At 40.7% G+C, this 20,871-nt stretch overlaps 2 protein-coding genes across 3 annotated transcripts in view; one reads left to right on the forward strand and one right to left on the reverse strand.

Annotated features, from left to right (window-relative positions):
• Nucleotides 1-134: 134 nt before the first annotated feature.
• Nucleotides 135-13,907, reverse strand: SENP8 (SUMO peptidase family member, NEDD8 specific). Of its 2 annotated transcripts, XM_080930298.1 has the most exons (3): nucleotides 13,862-13,907; nucleotides 10,740-10,892; nucleotides 135-1,573 (listed from the first exon to the last, which is right to left on the reverse strand). In XM_080930298.1, exon 3 carries the CDS (start codon nucleotides 1,535-1,537, stop codon nucleotides 893-895), a length of 645 nt encoding a protein of 214 aa, XP_080786424.1. In that variant the 5' UTR covers nucleotides 1,538-1,573; nucleotides 10,740-10,892; nucleotides 13,862-13,907; the 3' UTR covers nucleotides 135-892. The 2 variants fall into 2 exon arrangements, with proteins under 2 accessions (XP_080786424.1, XP_080786425.1); XM_080930299.1 differs by lacking the exon at nucleotides 10,740-10,892 and having other exon boundaries at nucleotides 13,862-13,880.
• Nucleotides 13,908-14,518: 611 nt separating this feature from the next.
• Nucleotides 14,519-20,871, forward strand: part of MYO9A (myosin IXA) — a 158,315-nt gene continuing 151,962 nt past the window's right edge. Inside the window, exon 1 of the mRNA XM_080929818.1 lies at nucleotides 14,519-14,639. The gene's annotated coding sequence lies outside the window, so the exon portion shown is untranslated. The remainder of the gene's footprint in view (nucleotides 14,640-20,871) is intronic.

Consider the following 20,871-nt stretch of genomic DNA (forward strand, 5'->3'; position numbering starts at 1 on the left):
TGAAATAACAGCTATTCTTGGTTAGTTATCAACTGTGAGTTTTAGAGCCAAAGCATGTTAGATAAAGGCAGGGACTATGTACATGTAAAAGACAAGGCAAAGAAAAGTCATGATCATCTAGAGCTGAGTCATTCACTCACTGAAGGAAATGAGATGCACCACACGCCAGCAGGTGGGTTTTTTTTTTTTTTTGTTTGTTTGTTTTGTGTTTTTAATTGACTGAAACTGAGTTCAAGGCATTCAGCACACCACAGCAGGCGCTCTTCCTCAAAGTTGTGTTCCCAGCCCACAGCCATGGATTTTAATGAAGTTCCATGTACTTAAAGCATTCCAGGAAATAGATAAAGATGAGCTCAAGTCATCTTTATTAAGTATTTGCAGACGGGGAAGCCTCTGCACCAGAGAATGCTCATTTTTATAAATCAAAGGCCCTGAGCGGAGCTGGGTAATGGCCGACTCCCAGCAGGGTGCCTCTGCTATGGCTGTGAAGCAGAGGCGATGCTTCTTCTGCTGTGTTCCTTGCACAAGTCTTCAGATTACACGTTTGCTTCAGAACATCTTTTTCTTTGGAATAAGCCAACAAGGAAGGGAGGCCAAAACGGAAAAGAAGACTCTTATGTGAAACTGTGTAATGAGGTTTCTGTTTGTTTGCTTTGTTTTTAAGGTTTTGGTACGTAAGTTCAAGACATTTTCACAAAATGTACTGCTCTGCTCAAGGTTACAGTGAAACTTCCCATTCAGAGAACGCAGAGGATGACATTCTTTCAGAACAATAAAAAAGCAGGAATAGTAAACTTTCATCTACTAGTGTTTTCCCCTCAGGCACTGAGGCTGTCACCATAGAGAAAGGCAGAAAGACCAGACTTCAGACATCACAAGCATTCTTCAGTAGCTACTTCGCTTTTTTAGCAAGTCTGGCAATTAGATCTTTCCATTCTCCCCTCTTCTTTGTGATGTATGTCGGGGTGAGTAGCTGCAATGGGGACTCTGGCTGTCGTCTAAAGAGATTCTGACACAAGGCCTCGGTGTTACATATCACGTACATCCCACAGTCATAGCTGTTCTGTTGCGCTGGGGCTTTCTCTTCCACAAAGACCAGTTTGTCTGCTTTGCTCCCTAAGAAAGCCTTCAGTTTCTCTGCTACCTGCTTTGCATGGATTGAGTTGCTCCTGCTATGGGAATCATAATGAAAGAAGCTATTTTTATCTTGGAGATAAACCAACAAACTCCAGTGGGTACCTCCGGCTGCCTTGTTAGAGTTATCATTGATGGCTAAAAATACCACTCTTTTGTGGGGAAGATCCAGGGGTTCAAGGAACATGGCAATCTCTGCAGGGCTGCTGGTGCACTTAATGAACTGGGTGACTTCAGGGCTGATGAAGCAGACATGGTCTGAGCAATCATGAAACTGACTGTTGGCAAAGTACTCAAAGGCAAAGCCAATAATGTGGTCATTGAGCCAGCCCGGAGGGTCCAATAGTGAGACGTCTGATTGTCGCAATAAACTGTCCATATAGCTCAAGACCACAGGGTCCATCTTGTGTTGAGCGGGGCTTCTCAGAAATTCCAGAAGCTGTAGGAGAGTCAGAAGACAGTATTTACTTCTGAATGTGATATTGGGTTATAAATAGTAGCTATTCTTACAGGATTGGGGTAAATATGACAGTTTTACACCTTTAATCCCAGCACTTGGGAGGCAGAAGCAGGTGGGTCTCTGAGTTAGAGGCCAGCCTGGTCTACAGAGTTGAGTTCCAGGACAGTTAGGGATACATAGAGAAACCCTGTTTTAAAAAACCAAAATAAATAAAGAAAACAAACAAACAAACAAACAAAAACACTCAAAAAAGTTTAGCTTATGTACTGGACATGAATAATTAAAATGAAAATAATATAATTCAGAGACAATATTGAATTTTAATTTTATATTTAAATATAGAGACTGGTTAGAATTATAACTGATGTTCTGCTAAAATCCATAGCAGTAAACACATTCTAACTCTTACAAATATGTATAGTCAGGCCTGGTGGGTGCATGCCTGTAACCCCTACATTTGGGAGGGAGGGGCAGGAGGATCAGGAGTTTATGGTCAATCTTAGCTACATAGTGAGTCTGAGGTCTGCTTGAACTACCCGAGACTGTCTCAAAATGATAACAATGGACATGAGATCTTGTCCATTGAAGAATAATAGGAAAATGTATGATAACCCCAGCAAATTATCTTTATACTAAAGGTGAATGAAATACTTTCCATTACAGCATTAATTTTAAATTAATGTCTGTCTCCCGAGTGCTGGGATTAAAGGAATGCATCAAATAAGTGCAGAACTCAGAGTTAAAAAGCTATATATCTAATGCTCATGCTTTCAACTAGATGACACCCTAGCTCCAATCAGAAAATCCTACTAGCACTATAAACCAGTTAAAGCACATGGGGGCTGGAAACAAAATACTCACCCATAATTCACTTTTTAAAATAACAGGTTGGTTAACTTAGAGGAAACACCGGCAAGGTGTCTCTGGGATTAATATGCATGTGAACAGCCAAGGCTGTGCTAACAAGGCAAATCTGCAGTGTAGAAGATGGCTTACTTGACCCTACACACTCAACTGAGGCAGTGGTCAACTGCTGTGCACTGACTTGGCCACTCAGCAGTACTTCTAAAACCACAGAGCAGAAAAAGGGTCACACACACACACACACACACACACACACACTCACACAAAGAAAAAGGGTCACAGGCAGATCGAAAGAAAAAAACCAAAGCATAAGAACACAGAATTATGACACCAATCTAACCAATCCTAATCATTAGATCAAGTATTTTTACCATTTGGTTATACTTCAAAAAGCTATACAAGTTTGATATAACCAATTCCATGTAACCAAAACCATACAAAACCATAAACAAAGCTGAGCAGTGGTGGTGTATACCGCTAGCTCACAGCACTTGGTTGGCAAGGCAGGTGGATCTCTGAGTTTGACACCAGCCTGGTCTACGGAACCAGTTCCAGGAAAGCCAGGGCTGCACAGAGAAACCTTGTCTGATAAACCAAACCAAAACCACAAAACGATGTATACAAAAGATATCTTTCAAAAAAATTTTAAAGTAAAATGAGGCGATTAATGATATCAGTATCTTATAAAGTACAATGAGGTGATGACAGGCTTATATACACACAGCATGTGATAAACTGAAAAACTTCAAAAACAACATGAGGCTGCTCATGAGAGACTAAATATAGTTTTGAATACATAGAATGTCATAAATTAAGAGATTAAACATTTTGAGGGCTGGAGAGATGGCTCAGTAGTTAAGAGCACTGACTGCTCGCTCTTCCAGAGGTTCTGAGTTTAATTCCAAGTACAAATTAAGTTTTTATTAAAAAAAAAATAACAGTGCTAGGAGAGCAGCTCAGTGGTAGTTCATTCGCCTGTCATGTGCAAGGCCCTGGGCTCTACACCCAGTGCGAAAGCACGAGAACTGGGGGTGGGGATGAAGAGGAAAGAATAACCAGAGTTCAGACAAACGAGTCTAGAGTGAAGTCAATGAGGCAGAGAACACAGTGGTTCTGGGTAAGCTATGGCTCAAAGCTTTTTGGCAGCTAATCAGAGTTAAGTTAAATATTCACAATGTCCATCAGGTAAAAAGAAAATGCTTACTCAGGAGATGTAACAGTGTCCTTTGTATTAATATCTAATAGTTTTGTTGTCTGTGTTTTGAGCCAGGGTCTAACACTGTAGCCCAGGATGGCCTGGGACTTGCTATGCGGCCTGTGCTGGCTTCTATCTCACAGTGACTGTCTTAGCCTCCTAAGAGTTGACTGTCAGCATGAGCTATCACTTCAGGCTTTTGACATTTTTTTCTCAAGAGATATTCATAAAAGAAAACATGTTATACCATATTTTATATGTTCTTTATGACAGATGTAAAAGTTGAAATAAGATTGATTAGAAAATGATCCTATTAATATTAAGGCTGAAGACAAATGACAGTGGTCAGTTTGTCAGTGCAGGTGGAGCCTAGGTGCTTGGACTTGATATGAGATTATCTGACTATAAAGGGAATGGTTAGTCATATGTGTCAAGTGACACGTCACAGTCTTCCTTTATACCGGAGATTCTCAATCTGTGGGTTGCAACTCATTTGGGAGTTGAATATCAGATATCTTGCATATCAGATACTTATATTACAATTACTAACAACAAAATTATAGTTTTGAAATAGCAAAGAAACAATCTTATGGTTGGGGGTCACCAAACATGAGGAACTGGATTAAAGGGTCACAGCATTAGGAAGGTTGTGAACCACTGTTTTATACCATCAACAACTATAGAATAAGGGTGAATGTCAGGATATACAACCTAGGAAATATCTGAGCTGTTAGCTCTCTACAACCCCAGCTTAGTAGCCAGTTACAGATATAAAAAAGCCTGTAAGACAAGTACCCAAAACAGTTTGCCTCACCTTGGAGGAAGTGATACAAGACTTCACATGGTGTTGGTCTGTCACCACCTACCATCTACATAACTTTTAACCTGTGTCTGTTGACACTCCGTCTATTCCAGTTATACTCTACATACTGGAAAGCATTTTCTCCTATTTATTTACTCACTTACAAGGTTCCATTTAGTCTAACACTGCTCCTAACCTAGGGTGATTCTCCTGAGTGAGTCACCATTATGCTCAGATTTTATTCAAATAGTTTTTGTGGATAGCTCAGTGGGAGAACATTTGCCTAGCATGTACATGGCCCTGTGTCTGATCCCCAGTACCTGAAAGCGGGAAAAGTTTTGTGTTTTTTTCTGAGTTTTAAAATTCACAAATGGGGGTTGGACAGATGGCTCAGCAGTTAAGAGTGCTCACTGTTCTCTTGGGCAGATCACAGAAATCTTTACCTCCAAAGGGTCTGACGCTCACATTTCTGTACCTGTGCACACACACAGAGAGACACACACAGACCTATATAGACACAAATTTTTAAAAATCAAGTATATAGATCAAAGATTGATTTGACTTTACATAGTATGACCATGAAGGTTCAACAGCCTGAATTCCAAATGAAAAACAGAACTAACTAGGCCAAACGCTCTGGCCAGGAAAAGAACTCTAAACTTCCATCTTACATGTTTACAGGTTTGTTCTGTGTCACTGTGTGAAACAGAAATTACTTTCATTAAGTCACAATTTCCTCTTCTTTCAGGTGACACTATTAGTGTACAGCTTTTATCATAGGGTAAATGTCAGTATAAAATGAAGAAATATCAGTGAGATAAAGATTGAGGCATAAGGTTATAATAGATTCCTATTATGTCATCAAAAGTTTTACATCCAGAGATGGGGAGATGGTTCAAAAGTAACTTTAATCCCCAGCAGTCAGGAGGCAGAGGCTGGAGAATCTGAGTTTTAGGCTAATCTGGTCTACAGAGTGAGTTTCAGGGCAGGCAAGGCTACCCAGAGAAACCCTGTCTCAAAAAAAAAAAAAAAAAAAAAAAAGCTCAATCTTTGTTTTTATTTCCCCCAGTATTAGATATTTCCTCTAAATGGAACCCTAAAACATTGGAGATTTGTATAAGGTAGTAGGTGAGTAAAAATTACCAAAGTTCTATACAACTCTCATAACCACAGAGATTAGATTTTATTGAGTCGTATATTTTTAAAATGCTTCACAAACTGGAGAGATTTAATAAGTAGATATTTTTACCTAAGTAAAATACAGAATTCTATTCTGTAAATTTCTTAAAAACACAAAACTATTACAAAGGAAATTTTCTTGTTTTGTTTTGAAACAGGGGTTCTCTGTGTAATCTTGCTCTCTTGGAACTAACTCTGTAGACCAGGCTGGCCTCAGTGTCAGAGATGTATGCCTGCCTCTGTCTCCTGAGTGATGGGATTAAAGGGGTGCTCCACCATGCTGGGCCTTCACTCTTAACTTATTTAAAATTATTATTTAGTGTATGTTTGAGGTTATACATGGCATAGCATATATATGGAAGTCAGGGGAAGACAAATTTTGGAAGTTGGTTCTTCTTTTCACCAAGTGAGACTTTTGTGGATTGAACTCAGTCAGGATTGGAGGCAAGTGCTTTTATCTACCGAGCCATCTTGCTTGCCCTTTGTTATGCTTTGGATCAGGGATACAGACCAGATGATCCTTTGAAATTTATTCTAACACGAACATTTTCTTGCTATTTCATAACTAGAAGTAGCTACCAGTGGCTAAAATAGCCTGGGCCTGTCAGGCCTGGTGGTACAGTACAGACCTCTAATCCCTTCTGGTGCATGGAAGCTGGGCAAGAGGTAAATTAAAGGCCTGCCTTAATTGCAGAGAAAGTTCAAGGCAAGCTTAGGCAGTTTAGCAATTCTAATTTTATATAGCTATTTTATATAGCTATAGGCTTCTTGGAATATGAAAAATTAATGTAGGAACAATTTTACGGGCTGGAGAGATGGCTCAGCAGTTGAGAGCACTGACTGCTCTTCCAGAGGTCCGAAGTTTAAATCCCAGCACCCACACGGTGGCTCACAACCATCTGTAATGAGATCTGATGCCCTCTTCTGGTGTGTCTGAAGACAGCTACAGTGTACTTATATATAATAAATAAATATTTAAAAAAAAGAATTTTATATTTAAGAAAGTAAGATTATGCAGTAAGAAGCCTTTTGTGTGTGTTGTATATAGGAGTGTTTGTATGTGAGTTTTTCATGTCCTGGTATGTGTGTGCTCATTTGTGTGTGTGTAGGTAGAGGGCAGAGGCCAATGTTGGGTGTTTTCCTTAATGGCTGACCACCTACTTTTTAGAGTGGATCTCTAAGCCTAGATTTCCCTGACTTGGCTAGACTGGCTGGCTAGCAAGAACTAGAGACCCTCTTAACTTTGTACCAAGAGGTAGACTATAGTGCCCACCACGCCTGCTGTTGGATGCTGCTGTTAATGATGTGAACTCAGGTACTTGTGTTTCTGTGGCATGTGCTTTACTGAGCAATCGCTCCAGCCCAAATGCCATTCTTTATCAGTTTGAGATGTAAATGGGTCTGTAAGGGTGATGAAGAAGATAAACTTGGACTTCAAATGATTAAAAATGAGTTCTCAGCCGATGTGTGTGGTAGCACATGCCTATAATTCTAACACCGAGGATGCATAGGCAGGAAGATCATGAGTTCAGCTCTAGTCTAGGTTCATGATGACTTACTTCTTTAGCCCCCCAAAAACTTAAAAGTTTCAACTGTGAAAAACCGAAAGTTAAAATATTAAGTTCTAAAAGTATTGCTTATGTTAGTCGCCTTCCTCCTGTTGTGATGAGCCAGCATTCTTATGGAAGAATTTCCTTACGGCATAGTTTCAGGGAGTTAGCTGAGACCTCCGTGCCATGTCATCAGGTGCCAGGACCATGGCAGGGAGCATGGCAACAGGGAGGGAGCATGGTACGGAGCAGTCGCTGAGAGCTATGCGGTATAACCACAGGGAGAGAGAGAGCTAACTGGGAATGACACAGGCTTTTTAAACCCAAAGTCCACCCCCAGAGACATTCCTCCTCCAAGGCCACATTTCCTAACCCTTTTCAAACAGTTTCCCCAACAGGGAACCAAGTATTCAAATATCGAGCCTCTGGGTACCATTCCCATTCAAACCAACACAACAATGATAATTTTCATTCTTGTAGAAGAGGCCTTCCATGTAAGTAAAAAAAACACATAAACCCATAACTATAAAGTAGAATGACAGATATACCTGCAAAAGTGTAAGACAGACATAAAAATATAGCATAAACAAATCTTTAAAGTCAAGTGATAAAGACAGATAATATTTGCCATGTATCTGCAATGTTTATAAGGAAATAACATAATATAAACCATGTATCTGCAATGTTTATAAGGAAATAGTTCTTAAGAAGGAAAAATGAAAAGACAAAAATTAACAAAACAGATCTAAGTTATAAAGATACAATAGAAAGAAAAGATACAATAGAGAAAAAAATAAAATTAAGAAAATGCCAGTAGGCTTTCCATTTTCATCACTGAAGAGAATGGGGTTAAAATACAAGGCCAGGGAGAATGGCTCAGCAGTTAAGAGGTCTGACTGCTCTTCTAGAGGATCTGGGTTTGATTCCCAGTACCTACAATGCAGCTTATAAACTCCAGTTCCAGGGGACCTGACACCCTCTGCTTGCCTCTGTGGGCACCGCATGCACATGGTATATAGACATACAGGCAAAACACCTGTACGCATGAAACAAAAACATACATCTCATTTTTCCTGTTGGGGTGATAGTTTACCCTATGGGGAGAAACATACATACTACCAATAATCTCTACTACAGGGAAAATGTGTAAGGAAACTGTACTGGTGGAGAAATTATAACTCTTTTAGAAAAGAACTTTAAGCAGAAGCTCTTAAACTTTTCAAGTATATACATCCTTAAGACCAGCAATTCTACACTGAAGATTTTCTCCTAGAGAAAGGTTCACCAAAGTAAATAAGAGAATATTTGTAGCTGAGCATAGTGCCCATGCCTGTAATCCCAAATCTGAGGCGATTTAGCAAACTGTTTCAAGACAAAACAGAACAAAAACAAAAGGCTGGGATATAGCACAGTGGTCAAGCATTTGCAAAGCATGCACAGGACACTAAATGCACAAACACACACACACACACATAAAATGCTATGAACCATGAAAGGAATTTTATTCACCACTTGGCATTTTGACTTCAAGAGTACAGTTTATGATTGTCATGCTCTTCCTTGCCTTTAATGTAAACTTAGCATGTATAAAGTACTATTAAATCCTTTGTTGGGGGTCAGAATCTCATGTAGCCCAAACTGGCCTTCAATTTGCAGAGGGGCTTAAGATGACCTTGAACTGACTGTCCTGCTGTACCATTTAGGTGGTAGCATTGTAGTCAGATGCCATCATGCCTGGGTCTTTTTTTCTTTGAGACAGGGTTTCTCCGTTTATTCCTGGTTGCCTTAGACTCTCTAGATAACCAGGCTTACTTTGAATTCATAGAGATTAAAGGTGTGCACCACCATGCCTGGGATATCTTTTAATGTTATTTTTCTGTAAAACTCAAAGCCTGGTAGAGAGGAGGTAACTAATTACTGGAGTTACACAGCACATAGTAGGGCCTCGGTAAATAGCTAATGAATAATAGAAATTATGTTTTTGTGTTAAAATAAGGACTCTAATGGGATCTAGTCATGATATCTAGGACTTTCTGCCTTAGCAATTTGTCTTTAAATGTTAACACTTGGGAGGTAAAGGCAAGAGGATCAGCAATTCAAGGTCAGTTTCAGGTACACAGTGAATTCAAGGCCAGTTTGGGATACAAATGAGACTCTGCCTTACAAACAAACACAACCAGGCTGGAGAGATGGCTCAGTGGTTAAGAGCACTAACTGCTCTTCCAGAGGTCCTGAGTTCAATTCCCAGCACATGGTGGCTCACAACCATCTGTAATGAGAGCTGATACCCTCTTCTGGTGTGTCTGAAGAGAGCTACAGTGTATTCACATACATAAAATAAAATAAATAAAATCTTTAAACAAACACAACCAACTACCAGAAAACAACAACTACAACAAAACCCCCAAATGAACAAAAAAAACACAACACCACCACCAAACCAGACAACCTCCACCAACCAGCCACTTACACAGTATTGGGCCAAGGTTGGATCATATATGGAGTAGGGCTAGCTATTTTGAGTTATTTGGTTGCTAATGTAAAAACACTTGTGAGAAAAAGAGCTAAGGGTAGAATTCCCTAGCCTCTGTTTTGTAGGAACTGAGTTATCAGACCCCACTGAGAGTTTTATTCATTGGCCACCAGAGAAGGTAGGACTTTTGAACCTATAATACATATTCTCAAGGTAATAGCTATAATTGAGACACAACTGAGGGTTTCTCGGTGTCCAAAGTATGATATAACCTTTAGAACAGATAATTATGATATAACCTTTAGAACAGATAATTATGGAAGAGGTAGCCATTTAATTGGAAGCTAGAGAAAGGACCTTACAGAGACTTTTCTGTAAGTAATGAAATTCTTAAAAAGGCTTCACTAACTTTTAGTATTATTTCCAATGTAAGACAGTCTTGTTCCCATCCCCCACCTTCCCAAGGGGACGAACATCGGAACCTCACACTTTACAGAGCTTCAGGTTTTAGTCTTCGTTGAACAGAGAGTCAGTACAAGCAAGTTATGCTAAAGAAGATGGCTTCTCAGAAAACCTGGCTTTGGAAGTTAAGGAACTTTACTTACTGATTGATTAGTCGTTCTGAAACCCCGAATTCACATTTTAACTATACTTAATAAGCACATAATTGGGACTTAAGTAGTAAGTTGGTACACTCATTGGTGTCTGAAGGAGATGGTTATCTGGGCCTTGAGGATCTTTTCGTTAATTAGTTTTACTCCTTTTAGGGGTTGAAAGGATTGGTGAGAGAAGTGTTCTTCCACCTTAGTAAATAACAAGGTTTGGTCTTGCTTCGATTCTGAAACCAGATGAGATCAGGTTTGTGGAGGGCAGTAGGGCTTTAGATGAGAACAAGTGTCTTGACTTCAAGTCCAACATGTATACACACATGTATAGATGTAATCTGATCAAGAAACTTATTCATATCTTTGAGCATGTGGTTAACGTGGTTATTAATCTTTGAGCATGTGGTTATTAATATCTTTGCTTGGCACAAGTACTAGCCATACGGAAGAACTAGTAATACTAAAGGCCGGGCTTACCTCTCGGTCACACAAGATACCAGGTGACGAATACTGGGGATGTGTGTGCTTTTTCCAACCGAGGTTTCGTCTGGTGTTGTTTTGTTTATTTGAGATGGAGTCTCACAACAGCCTCAAGCTCTCTGGGATCCTCCAGCTTTACCCTCTCAAGTGCTGGGAGTACAGATAGATAATACCCTATTGAGCCTCAAGTGTCAATACACTTTTTCACAATTAGTTTATTAGCCAGTCATTTGATTTCTACCTCACCACCCCAGACAGGGTCTTGTATCCCTAGTTGTCTTGAAGTTGCTTTATAGAACAGACTGGTCTTGAACTCAGAGATCCACCTACCTTTGCCTCCTCAGTGCTGGCATCAAGAGTCTTTGCCATGACACCAACTCTATCTTCTCTTTTTGACAACTAAGGCATTATTCTGCATTAACTTTTTCAAATAGAACTGTAATCATATTCTTCCAAAACTTTAACATTTCATTATCTTTCAGATGAAGCAGAAGTTACAGCTTGTCATACGTATTTTCTAACAATGGCTCCAATTTTCCTTCATGGATTATTTTCTAGAATAGCCAAAAGGCTATTGCCGATGAAAAGTTCTGGCTATTAGGGAACAGAAAAGTGACCACGTCTCTATCCTCACCCCAACAATCATCATTCCCAAATTCAGGTCTACTATGCCACATTTTTGCTAAAACTATCACACTGGGGGGTTCTGAATGGGGATCCATAGAGCTGGGTGTGATTACAATTCAATGGTTTTAAGAGCTTGGACTGGGGAAAAAACCTTATTTACAATTCATCCTGGCTCAGAGGTAGCATTTTCTTCAATAATTGTAGGCAATCAATGTAGTATTAACGGTCTTTGTCGCTAAAAATCTGATATTTTCACATCATATTACGTTGCTGCAGGTTATCTCAATATAATTTATATTCATTACTCTTTTCACATTGTATAATTAGGCCTGTTGCTGCATGCTACTTAACGTGCAAAGAAGTACATCTGTAAGTATGCTACATATCTTAAGGTGCTTAAGTACTTAACGTTGGTTTTTTTACTTCTATGTATTTTATTGTATACATTTAAGTGAATTTTCTGAGAGCAGGCTGACAAACCAAACTTCCAAAGGCATCTAGACTGTAAGAGGTTGAGAGATTTTTGCCATTTATATTTTTTAATTGCTTAGAGTAGATAATTTAGGTCCGGTAACAAGGATTTCAAGGCTCCTCATAATATATTCACATTTTATCACCTTCATCTTTTTCCCACCCCTACTCTTCCTCCAAACTAAGCCTTATCAGACAGTGCTCTTATCTGGAGGCAGACAGACAGGTTTTCTGATTAACCCTAGTTAACACATAGCTGCTATGCTTTCCTCAGCGTCACCGTGGACAGCTTTCTGTTAAGTGAATTATTCTTTGTTTAGAAGCCCGTTTTCCCCAATGTTGTGTGACTGTAAGAGGATTGTTTTGAACATCTTTGTATCTTGCTCTTGAGCTAATAAATGAGCAAGACACAATTGTCAAGGCAGAGTGTTGAGGAATGTCGGGGGAGTGGCTGTTGGACATAGAATCTCATAATTGGCTCATCTCTGTTTTGGGGGAGGGGATAAAAATGTAGATGGTTCTTGAGCTCTGCCTGGACATACAGCTTATAAAACTGGGTTCCCAGGAAGAGGAAGGGTCAGTAGCTGAGATGGATCTGATCAGGACTGGAGATGGGAAGCAGAACTGGGAGCCGATGTAAAGAGGATCCGAAAGCTTACGGTCTAAAAACCAAAAGCAAGAGCAAAAAAAGCGCAAAGAAGCTGGGGATAGAGTTCAGAGGTAGAGCACTGCGCGAAGCACTAGGTGCAGACTTCCTGCCCTCCTCTCCCACGCACGTGGAAGCGGCTTTCCTTCTCCCAGTTCTTTCAATATTCTGCTCAAGCTTCTCATCTTATCTTCAATTCTGTGTTGTCAAAGGATTCCAACTTCTAAGCCTGTGAAATCAACTCCCGCAGCTTCTTGTCTGTTCCCACCACTCCTCACGCCATTCCGTGTCCTTTGACGGACTCTACCCTTTTCATCCCAGGTGATTCTAATGGACAGACAAGCTCGTGTTCTCCTGCTGTTCTCCCCCAGCCCTCGCCCCCAAGTCAGGACTAACCCAGAGCCCAGAATCTAGTGGTTGTTCTACTCACTGAGCTAAACTACTCTTTAATCTTTGAGGCAGTTTTCACTATGTATCCCCTGCAGGCCTGAAACTCTATGCAGACCAGGCTGGCTTGCCTCTGCTCCCAAATGTAGACATTAAAGGCGTGTACCACCAGATATGCCTTTTTCCCCCCTTTGGATTGGCTCAGACTGGCTTCCCATTTGGCGATCTAGCTGCCTTCTTTCAGGAGCTAACAGGCCAGCAAACTCAGGCAATCGGTCGTCTTTAAAAACAGCTTTGCACCTGCATCGGGTTTTCTTTCACTCGTTATAGTGAGTTTTACCCCTTGTGATCAAGATTTTGCTATTTACTCCAGGTTGGCCTTAATTAAACTCACTCGCCACATAGTCTGTTTGTTTCAAACGGAAGTCTACCTATGCGGTTTCTACTAGGTGTATTGCCAATCCTCCAGCTTTTTACTCTTCTAGGTCGCTGTCACATGCTTCCGTATGAGCCATTCCCTACTTCTCCCATTTTCTTTCTGACCAGTTACGGCTCACCGGGGTTCTAACACAAGTTCTCCACAGGCCTGAGAGTCATTTGGGAAAAGTCCTCTTTTACAATCAAGGACTCCCAGTTTGTGTTCAGACCATCCCGTGTTATTTTACTGTGTTACAATCGCGGATTCTTTGTTTTCTACATCACAGCGCATCGGACAGCGGAGATTATTCCATTTTCCTCTAATATTTTGGGTTTTACAGCACAGAAACAACTCAGTGAAAAGTCTGTGGAATGAATGGAAAGAAATACTTGGACACGGGGGCGGGAACAATTGGGGGGAGGGGCGTGCGTGTGTGGACAAGGGGCGGCGCTGGGAACCCAGCCACAGAATGGGGAAGGGGCTCCGATACGCTAGTGTCTGCGTGGACCGCAAAACGATCCACAGCTTCCACAAACTGAGACAAACCCAAGTAGGGAGGAGGCTTCTTACCTATTCCTCAGGCCTCACCAACCCAACCAGCCTTCAGGGATCTCTGTACTGGCCAGAAAGTGAGGCCGAAGGTCGTAAACCGAGAGTTTGCCTCTCCGGCTTTACGACGTTCCTATCTCGCAGTAGAGACTCTAACAGAGAGCTCCGCACAGCCGTAAAGTGAGGAAGAAACGGGAAGGCGGAGCCACCGGAGGGTGGAGGAAACTGGGCGTGTCCGCGCAAGCGCACGCAGCCCGCTCCGGCGGCATCACGTGCGGAGGCGGGGCCAGGCGGGGCTGTCCCGGGCTTGGCAGCAGGGGGCGTGGGAGGTAAGTACGCGCGCGCCTGCTCGGCTGATGCTGGAGAGTCGCGCGGGGCGGGGCCGCGTGAGCGGGGTCGGGGGCGCGCAGGCCCAGGCGGACTGGGGACGCGGAGGCAGTTGGCGGTGGCTGTCGGAAAGTCCTGGCAGGACTGGGAGGGACTGCGGCGGAGATACGGGTCCCACGGGCAAAAGCAGAGACCGCGGGTTAGGCGGCCGTTCCAACGCGTGCTCTCTGGGCGGGGTGCGGCGGGGGATGTGCCTGCCCAGGCCGGGCGGAGTCTCTCTGACAGGGCGGGGGATGCGCGGCCGCCGCTCTCTCGGACCCTGAGGCGGCTGGGCCCACCCTCGAGGAACCATCCTACCCTCCGGCGGCAGCGGCCTCTGCTTTCTCCGGCCTGACCCTGGAAACCGAAGGGGGAGGGAGCGGCTACCGCCGAAGAGGAAGGGGCTGTGGTGGCCACCGCGGCGCAGCCAGAGGTAAGACCCGCCCCAGCGCCCAGCGGCCCTGCCGCCTGGCCTGGCCCGGCCCACGTCTCCCGCTCGGCTCTTTGGCTCCCGGAGGGCTGCCCCGCCCCGCCCCGGCGGAGCCGCCCCGCCAGCAGCTCTGCCCCTAAAGCCTGGTGAACGCCGGAGTACTGCCCGGATTCCATCCCCAGACTCTACTCTCCCATACCTTTCATTGGCCAGACACCATTCTGTCCACCAGCGGCCGTGGCGGTTCTGTCACCGGCTCCCTTCCACCTCCTGCTAGAACCCCTTTAGACTCTCTTAAGACTCTTGACTGGGAGCCTCTAGACACCGTTATGTCTGAGCCGATCCTAGTCCGGGAGCCGAGGCCACTACTGGTTTCCAATTCATTGCTACGTCCCAGATCTTTGGATCTCCTACGAATCATCGCTACCCGAGCCTTCATAGGGGTCCAGCCGGGTTTGCTAGGTTTCCCTCCTACCCACACAAGCTTTCAGATAGCCCCAATGTCATTATGCTCTTACCTAGTAGGTCTCTGGTCAGACCTTCAAATCACCGTCAGAGTGCTGGATCGCCTCCCTGCCCTGGTGTAGCTTCTCTAGAAGACCTGTTCTTCTTAAGCAGACCTTGTTACCTGTTTTCTACCCAGTCGGGATCCAGTTGAAAGGAAATTTCCAGGAAAACTTGAAGGGATTATTTACTTAGTCTAGTGTATTCACTCCATTGGGTTTTAAGGAGTCAAGACCGAGACCCGTGTTTGGAGCCTCGGGGCTGGATGCAGAAAGGGAAAGAGAGGAAAAAGTGTGGAAACCCAGAGAGGAGGGCATGTGTGCTGTTACAAGGGCAAACTGCTTGCTCCTCATCTTGTCTCTTCAGTAAAACGAAAGAACCAGTCTAAATCTTGACACTTCTGGGGCTTCTGTAAGGATTAAGTTGCATTACACCAACGAAGATAAGTAACTCTTCATGCAGTATTTGTCTCAACACTTTGTAGATTTATACAGATACATAGGTTTTTAACCAGAGTTTAGGATTTACTGTTTCTGAACTTGTTAGAAAAACAGAATTTATAGCTTCTTAATCCCTGAAAGCTAATGTTTTTAGTAATTTTTACCACCCAGTGCTGCTGTCTTCTCCAAGGACCAAGTATACATGCCATTCAGTACTGAAGTCATTATTAACAGCTTTCTCAGTAGTAATAAAATGTTGAATAAAACGTTTGTTGAAATTGTACTCCTGAGATGTCAAGAAGGAAACATAATGTTAAGTATATAATTTTAATATTTATATAAGGGTTGAGGATAATATTTTTGTAGTTAGTATTTAAGTTTTTTAACATTTTCAGTGTGTACGAGTGTGGGTAATCTAGGGAGAAAAACCAAATTATGTTATAAATACTAATGAGACACAATTTAGAAGTCAAAATGGTTAGAAGAATAGTGTAGTAAAAAGTCTCTCTTCAGTCTCCAGCAATTCATTTTCTATTTTTCAGCTTCTGTAACTGGTATGATGTGACATTTCCAGCGTTTATAAGCTTATAGCTGCTGACATTTTAAAGACACACAAACTATACACAAGTGGTTTCATTTTCACGTAATAGTGCTAAGTCCTAGAGATCATTCAGCAATAGTATTCATGGAAGAGCCTCATTAACTGGTTGGATAGTATTCCTTTTTGATGGACTTGGATTTATTTTTAGTTCTTTTTCTAAAAATTACTGCAAGTTTTTATTCTAAATGTATCAGATATTATATGCATAAGTGATTTTCATGATTTGAAAAAATTCTGATAATTCTATTTGTATTGAACCTATACAAAGAATTGTATCTAAAGTAAAATTCTCATGGACTCTCTTAAGCTACAGCTGTGTGACTAGTTTTGATTGTAATTATATTTATCATATAAATTGTTAAAAGATTTGAAGCAAGGGACCAAATGTTCAGTTTGTATTTTTAAAAGTCACTTTAGAAGCAGATTAAAAAGTAGAATAAAGCTAAAGCCAGAAATATATTAGAAGGGTGATAATTGTTCTGAATTTGGATATTGGTAGTTGACAAGTCTTCGTGGTTTGATGGAAAAGGATACAGAGAGGACAAAACCGTAGACATTGTGCCAGTCTTTCCCCTCATGTGATGTTCCATATGATGAAGAATTTAATTTTTAGTTGTGACATGTTAAATGCTACTAGGTAGATGAATTTGTGGCAGAAATTCATAACATCAAGTTCTATGTCAGTAGTAAATTTTCAAGGCAAAGATGTATAGCTAGAAGGAAAAGATTTCAGGCAGAAACTCATTATTTAAAGCACATAAATATCTAGATTGAGTTTTCTTCAAAAGTTATTAGTAGTGAAAAAAAATCACAATCTACTGTGTTGTTTTTACTACTACTGTTACTATTTTAAAATTTTATTTTTGTTTACTAGAGTATCTGTGTGTGCTTATGTGTATTTGAGTGTGTTGTTTGTGGAGGCCAAAAGAGCATACCCAAATTACCTGAGCTGGAGACAGCTGGACATAGGTTCTGGGAACCTTAGGGTCCTCTACAAGAGCAGGTTGAGCTCTTAACCTCTGAACAACCTCTTCACCACCACTATCATTACATTTTGTAACAGGGTCGAGAGACCCTCAAGCTGACCTCAAAACTCTCTATGTAGCCCAGGCTGGCCTTGAACTCCTTACTTAACTTTAACCTCTGGAATGCTGGGATATCATGAATGTGCTACCATGTCTGTTTAATGGAGTGCTGGGGATTGAACCAAGGACTTTGTATGTACCTAGGCAGATACTTCTTATCAGTTGAGCTATGTCTGCAGTCTTATTATTTTTTGAGATAGTGTTTTCTCATTTAGCTTAGTTGTTCTAGAATTCTCGTTAGCTTTGTTTGGTCTCAAAGTCTTGAGCATATTAAATTCTCAGATTATAGGTGTTACCACAGAGGGCTAATGGCGTTTAAACACTTTTTTCTTTAGTTAATTTAGTAGTATATAGTTTCTGAGGAGATGGTATAAATTAAATGTTTTTGTTTTACTCTGTTTTTTAACTTGATGATGATCTTGATGCGTTGTACATGGCTATTGGTGTGTTTTGAACTCCTGGGCTCAGTTGATCTTGCTTAGGAGACCTAATTGAAGACCTGGAACTGCAGATGTGTGTCATTATGTTCAGCTAAATTTTACATGTTTTAAAAGAAATATAACTATGGTAGAAATTAGTAATATAACCCTGCATCTCTTTAAATCATTTGCAATTATATAGATATTTGTTCAATCTTTAATATTTTCAAAGAAGTGCAGAACGTTTGGGATAAGGTTGACCAAGAATTTTAATATTTTTTCAAATTTGAACGATTGAATTTCTTAGGTATATCAGCAGTTTAAAGAAAACAGTCTTTTCAGATATTTTAAAAATACATCAACTTGAATCAAGCATGGTATTATACGACTTGTAGAACCCTTGTCTTTGCTTTACACCTCTGTAAACCACTTGGTAATAGACCACATACATGCTGTCATATTTTGTAAGTACTCCAATCCAAAAATACAGAACTGTCTCTGTCTCTCTTCCCCACAAAACTAGGAACAGAGTAGACAGAAACTGCAACTCAGTTGATTTTGATTTCTGATGTTGATGAATGGCAATGGCACCTTCCTGTTCTCATGAAGTTTCAGGAACCCATGAAAATCATCTTTTACTCTATTCTGTCTGTCCAGTTTGTCATTATGCCTTGTACCTTCTTTATCATGATAAATATTTTACATCTTTGTTGTTCCTCTTCTCCTGTATTCGCTTTAGTTTAAATGAAATCAAATGCCTTACTTAGGCTTCTGTGATGGGTTCCAAGTGGTCTTGTTTTCTACCTTCTGATGTTGGTTTCACCATATTTTCAAGTATATTCTTTTCTCAGCTGTCAAAATAAGTGTTCTAAAATATTTTAAGACTCATTCAGTTGCAAGGAGGAGACTCAGGTTATCTTAAGTAGTTAAGGAGTGCTTTTGGAAAACAAACATGCACATGTGAGAGGGAACCCAAGAAAAATGAAACAAGTTGACGTAAGAAAAGGACCTGTGAAGTTAGAAGCAGAAGACATTTAACTTTAATTTATGGCAGTGCTGTGAGTAGGACCTAGGATTTGTGCCTGTTACTAGCCACACTAAGACCTACATTTTACGTTAGTTTAGTTGTTGCATTATTATTAGTTTTTACACAATCTTTTCCTCTTCTGTCTTATAGCTTCCATTTATTTCCCATTTCTGTCTTTTGTAACTACCATGCCATTACCATGCCAACACCTTGCTTTCTGATCTTGAGCAAAGTCTTTTGCAGTCTAGGATTTTTTTGATTTGAATGCTCACAAAACAGTTTCTTCGACTCAGTTCTTTTGCTTGCCTTCCCTCCCTCCATTTCTCTTTCCAATGGCTGCTAGCAAGATTGAATGACTATTTCTGGCCATTTGGTATTGGTTATGTAGTATTTGTACATGTGTGCATAGGATAGAACCATGGTTCAAAGTATAGAGTAGGATTCAGGATAGTTCTGTAAAATGGAATGGTCAGCATTGGCGGTACCATTGACCTGGGTAATACCCATAATTGTCCTTCCAGTTGAAAGGTCTACAGGGCTTTCTTGTTGCTTTCAGGGTAGAGTTTGAGCTGTAACATGGGGTGTCATAACTCACATTTTCTCTTGCCTAGTTTGTTTGAGACAGGGTCTGTCCTGAAATTTCTTATGTATACCAGGGTGGTTTTGGAGTCACAGAGATCTGCCTGTCTCTGTGTCCTGAGTGCTGCAATTCTGGATTTTGAGATGTACCCTAGGCTAACCTTGAATATAGACCTGTCCTACCTCAGCCTTTTAAGCTTTTCTTCCTTTGCTGTCTCCCTTGAATTCTTTAATGCATTTTTACTGAATTTAGTTTCCTTGCTTTCATGCTCTGTTTCCTTTCAGCTCTTTCCTTGCTTGGCTAGTTCCTGTTTGACCTCCAGGACTCAGTTCAGGTATATTTTTTTTCCAGGAAACTTTTTAAACTCCTGGGTTAAAGTGTAAGTGTTTTGTCTGAAACAACCTCTGTGGGATTACTTGTCTACTTTCCTTTTTAGGTTTTACTGTTTTTGGTAAAGGGGAAGTATAAGTGCTATAGATAACACAGGCTTTAGATTGTAGGTTCTGTTTATTGTGTGTATGTATGCCTGTGGGCACACATGGGCCTTGTGTAGGTCATGGCACAACTTAAAGGAGTCAGTTCTTTTCTTCCACTATGTAGGTTTCTGGGGTTGGAACTCAGGTCATCAGGCATGGTAGCAAATGAGCCCATCTTACTAACTCTATTTTCTTGTACGTATGTATGTATTCATTTCAAGACAGGGTTAATGAGTAGTGAAAACTATCTTCCAAATCTCAGTGATTTTTTTCATTTTAGTCTCTAGTGCTAGAATTATAGGCTGCATTTACTTGCATACTTTAAATTTCCCATGAAATTACAATATTTTAATAAAGCATTGTAAGTTAAAAATATATTTAACACAACTAAACTGGGTAATACCATCGGTTAGAGACACAGTTCTGCTTTTGTACCATGAAGAAAGCTCAACTGTTAGAAATTGACAACCATCTATCTTTGTATAAATAGTACATAAAAAATAAATGTACAGCTCAGTGAATTTTCATCACATGTAAATATTTATGTAACAGTATTTGGTATCTCAAAACAAAATATTTCTAGAATTCCCCAAACTACCTTATGCCTTCTAATCCTAATCCATTTCATAGAGGATTTAATTTTAAATGTAATAACTCTTAACGTACAGTTTTTCTCTCTGTTTTGTTAGTTAGTTTGTTTTCCAAGACTGGGTTTCTCTGTAGCTCTGACTGTCCTTAAACTGGGTTTGTAGACCAAGTTGGTCTTGAATTCAGAGATTTGACTGACTTTGCCTCCCAAATGCTGGCATTAAATTTTTGATTGCTTGTTTGTTTTTGAGACAAGGTCCACTTGCTTCTGGCTTTTGAGTACTGAGATTACAGATGTATTCCACCACACTCAGCTTTTGAGTATATCTTTAAATAGGCATGGTAAGTGGGAGTTTGATTTTGTACAGAGACCATATATAACTTATATTAAAAAAAAAACACAGTTGCTTTATTTTTATGCAATAGACAATTGAAAATCACATTATACTGAAATAATTGTATAGAAGGTTTGTATTTGGAAGGATTTATTGGAGTAGGGTGGTATAAAAGATTAG

This window comes from Micromys minutus (genome assembly GCF_963924665.1).
Source record: "Micromys minutus genome assembly, chromosome: 16".
Taxonomy (NCBI): domain Eukaryota; kingdom Metazoa; phylum Chordata; class Mammalia; order Rodentia; family Muridae; genus Micromys; species Micromys minutus.

Excerpts from the sequence above, each read along its gene's own strand:
- SENP8 (XM_080930298.1), bottom strand. The coding sequence starts at position 1,537 with ATGGACCCTGTGGTCTTGAGCTATATGGACAGTTTATTGCGACAATCA.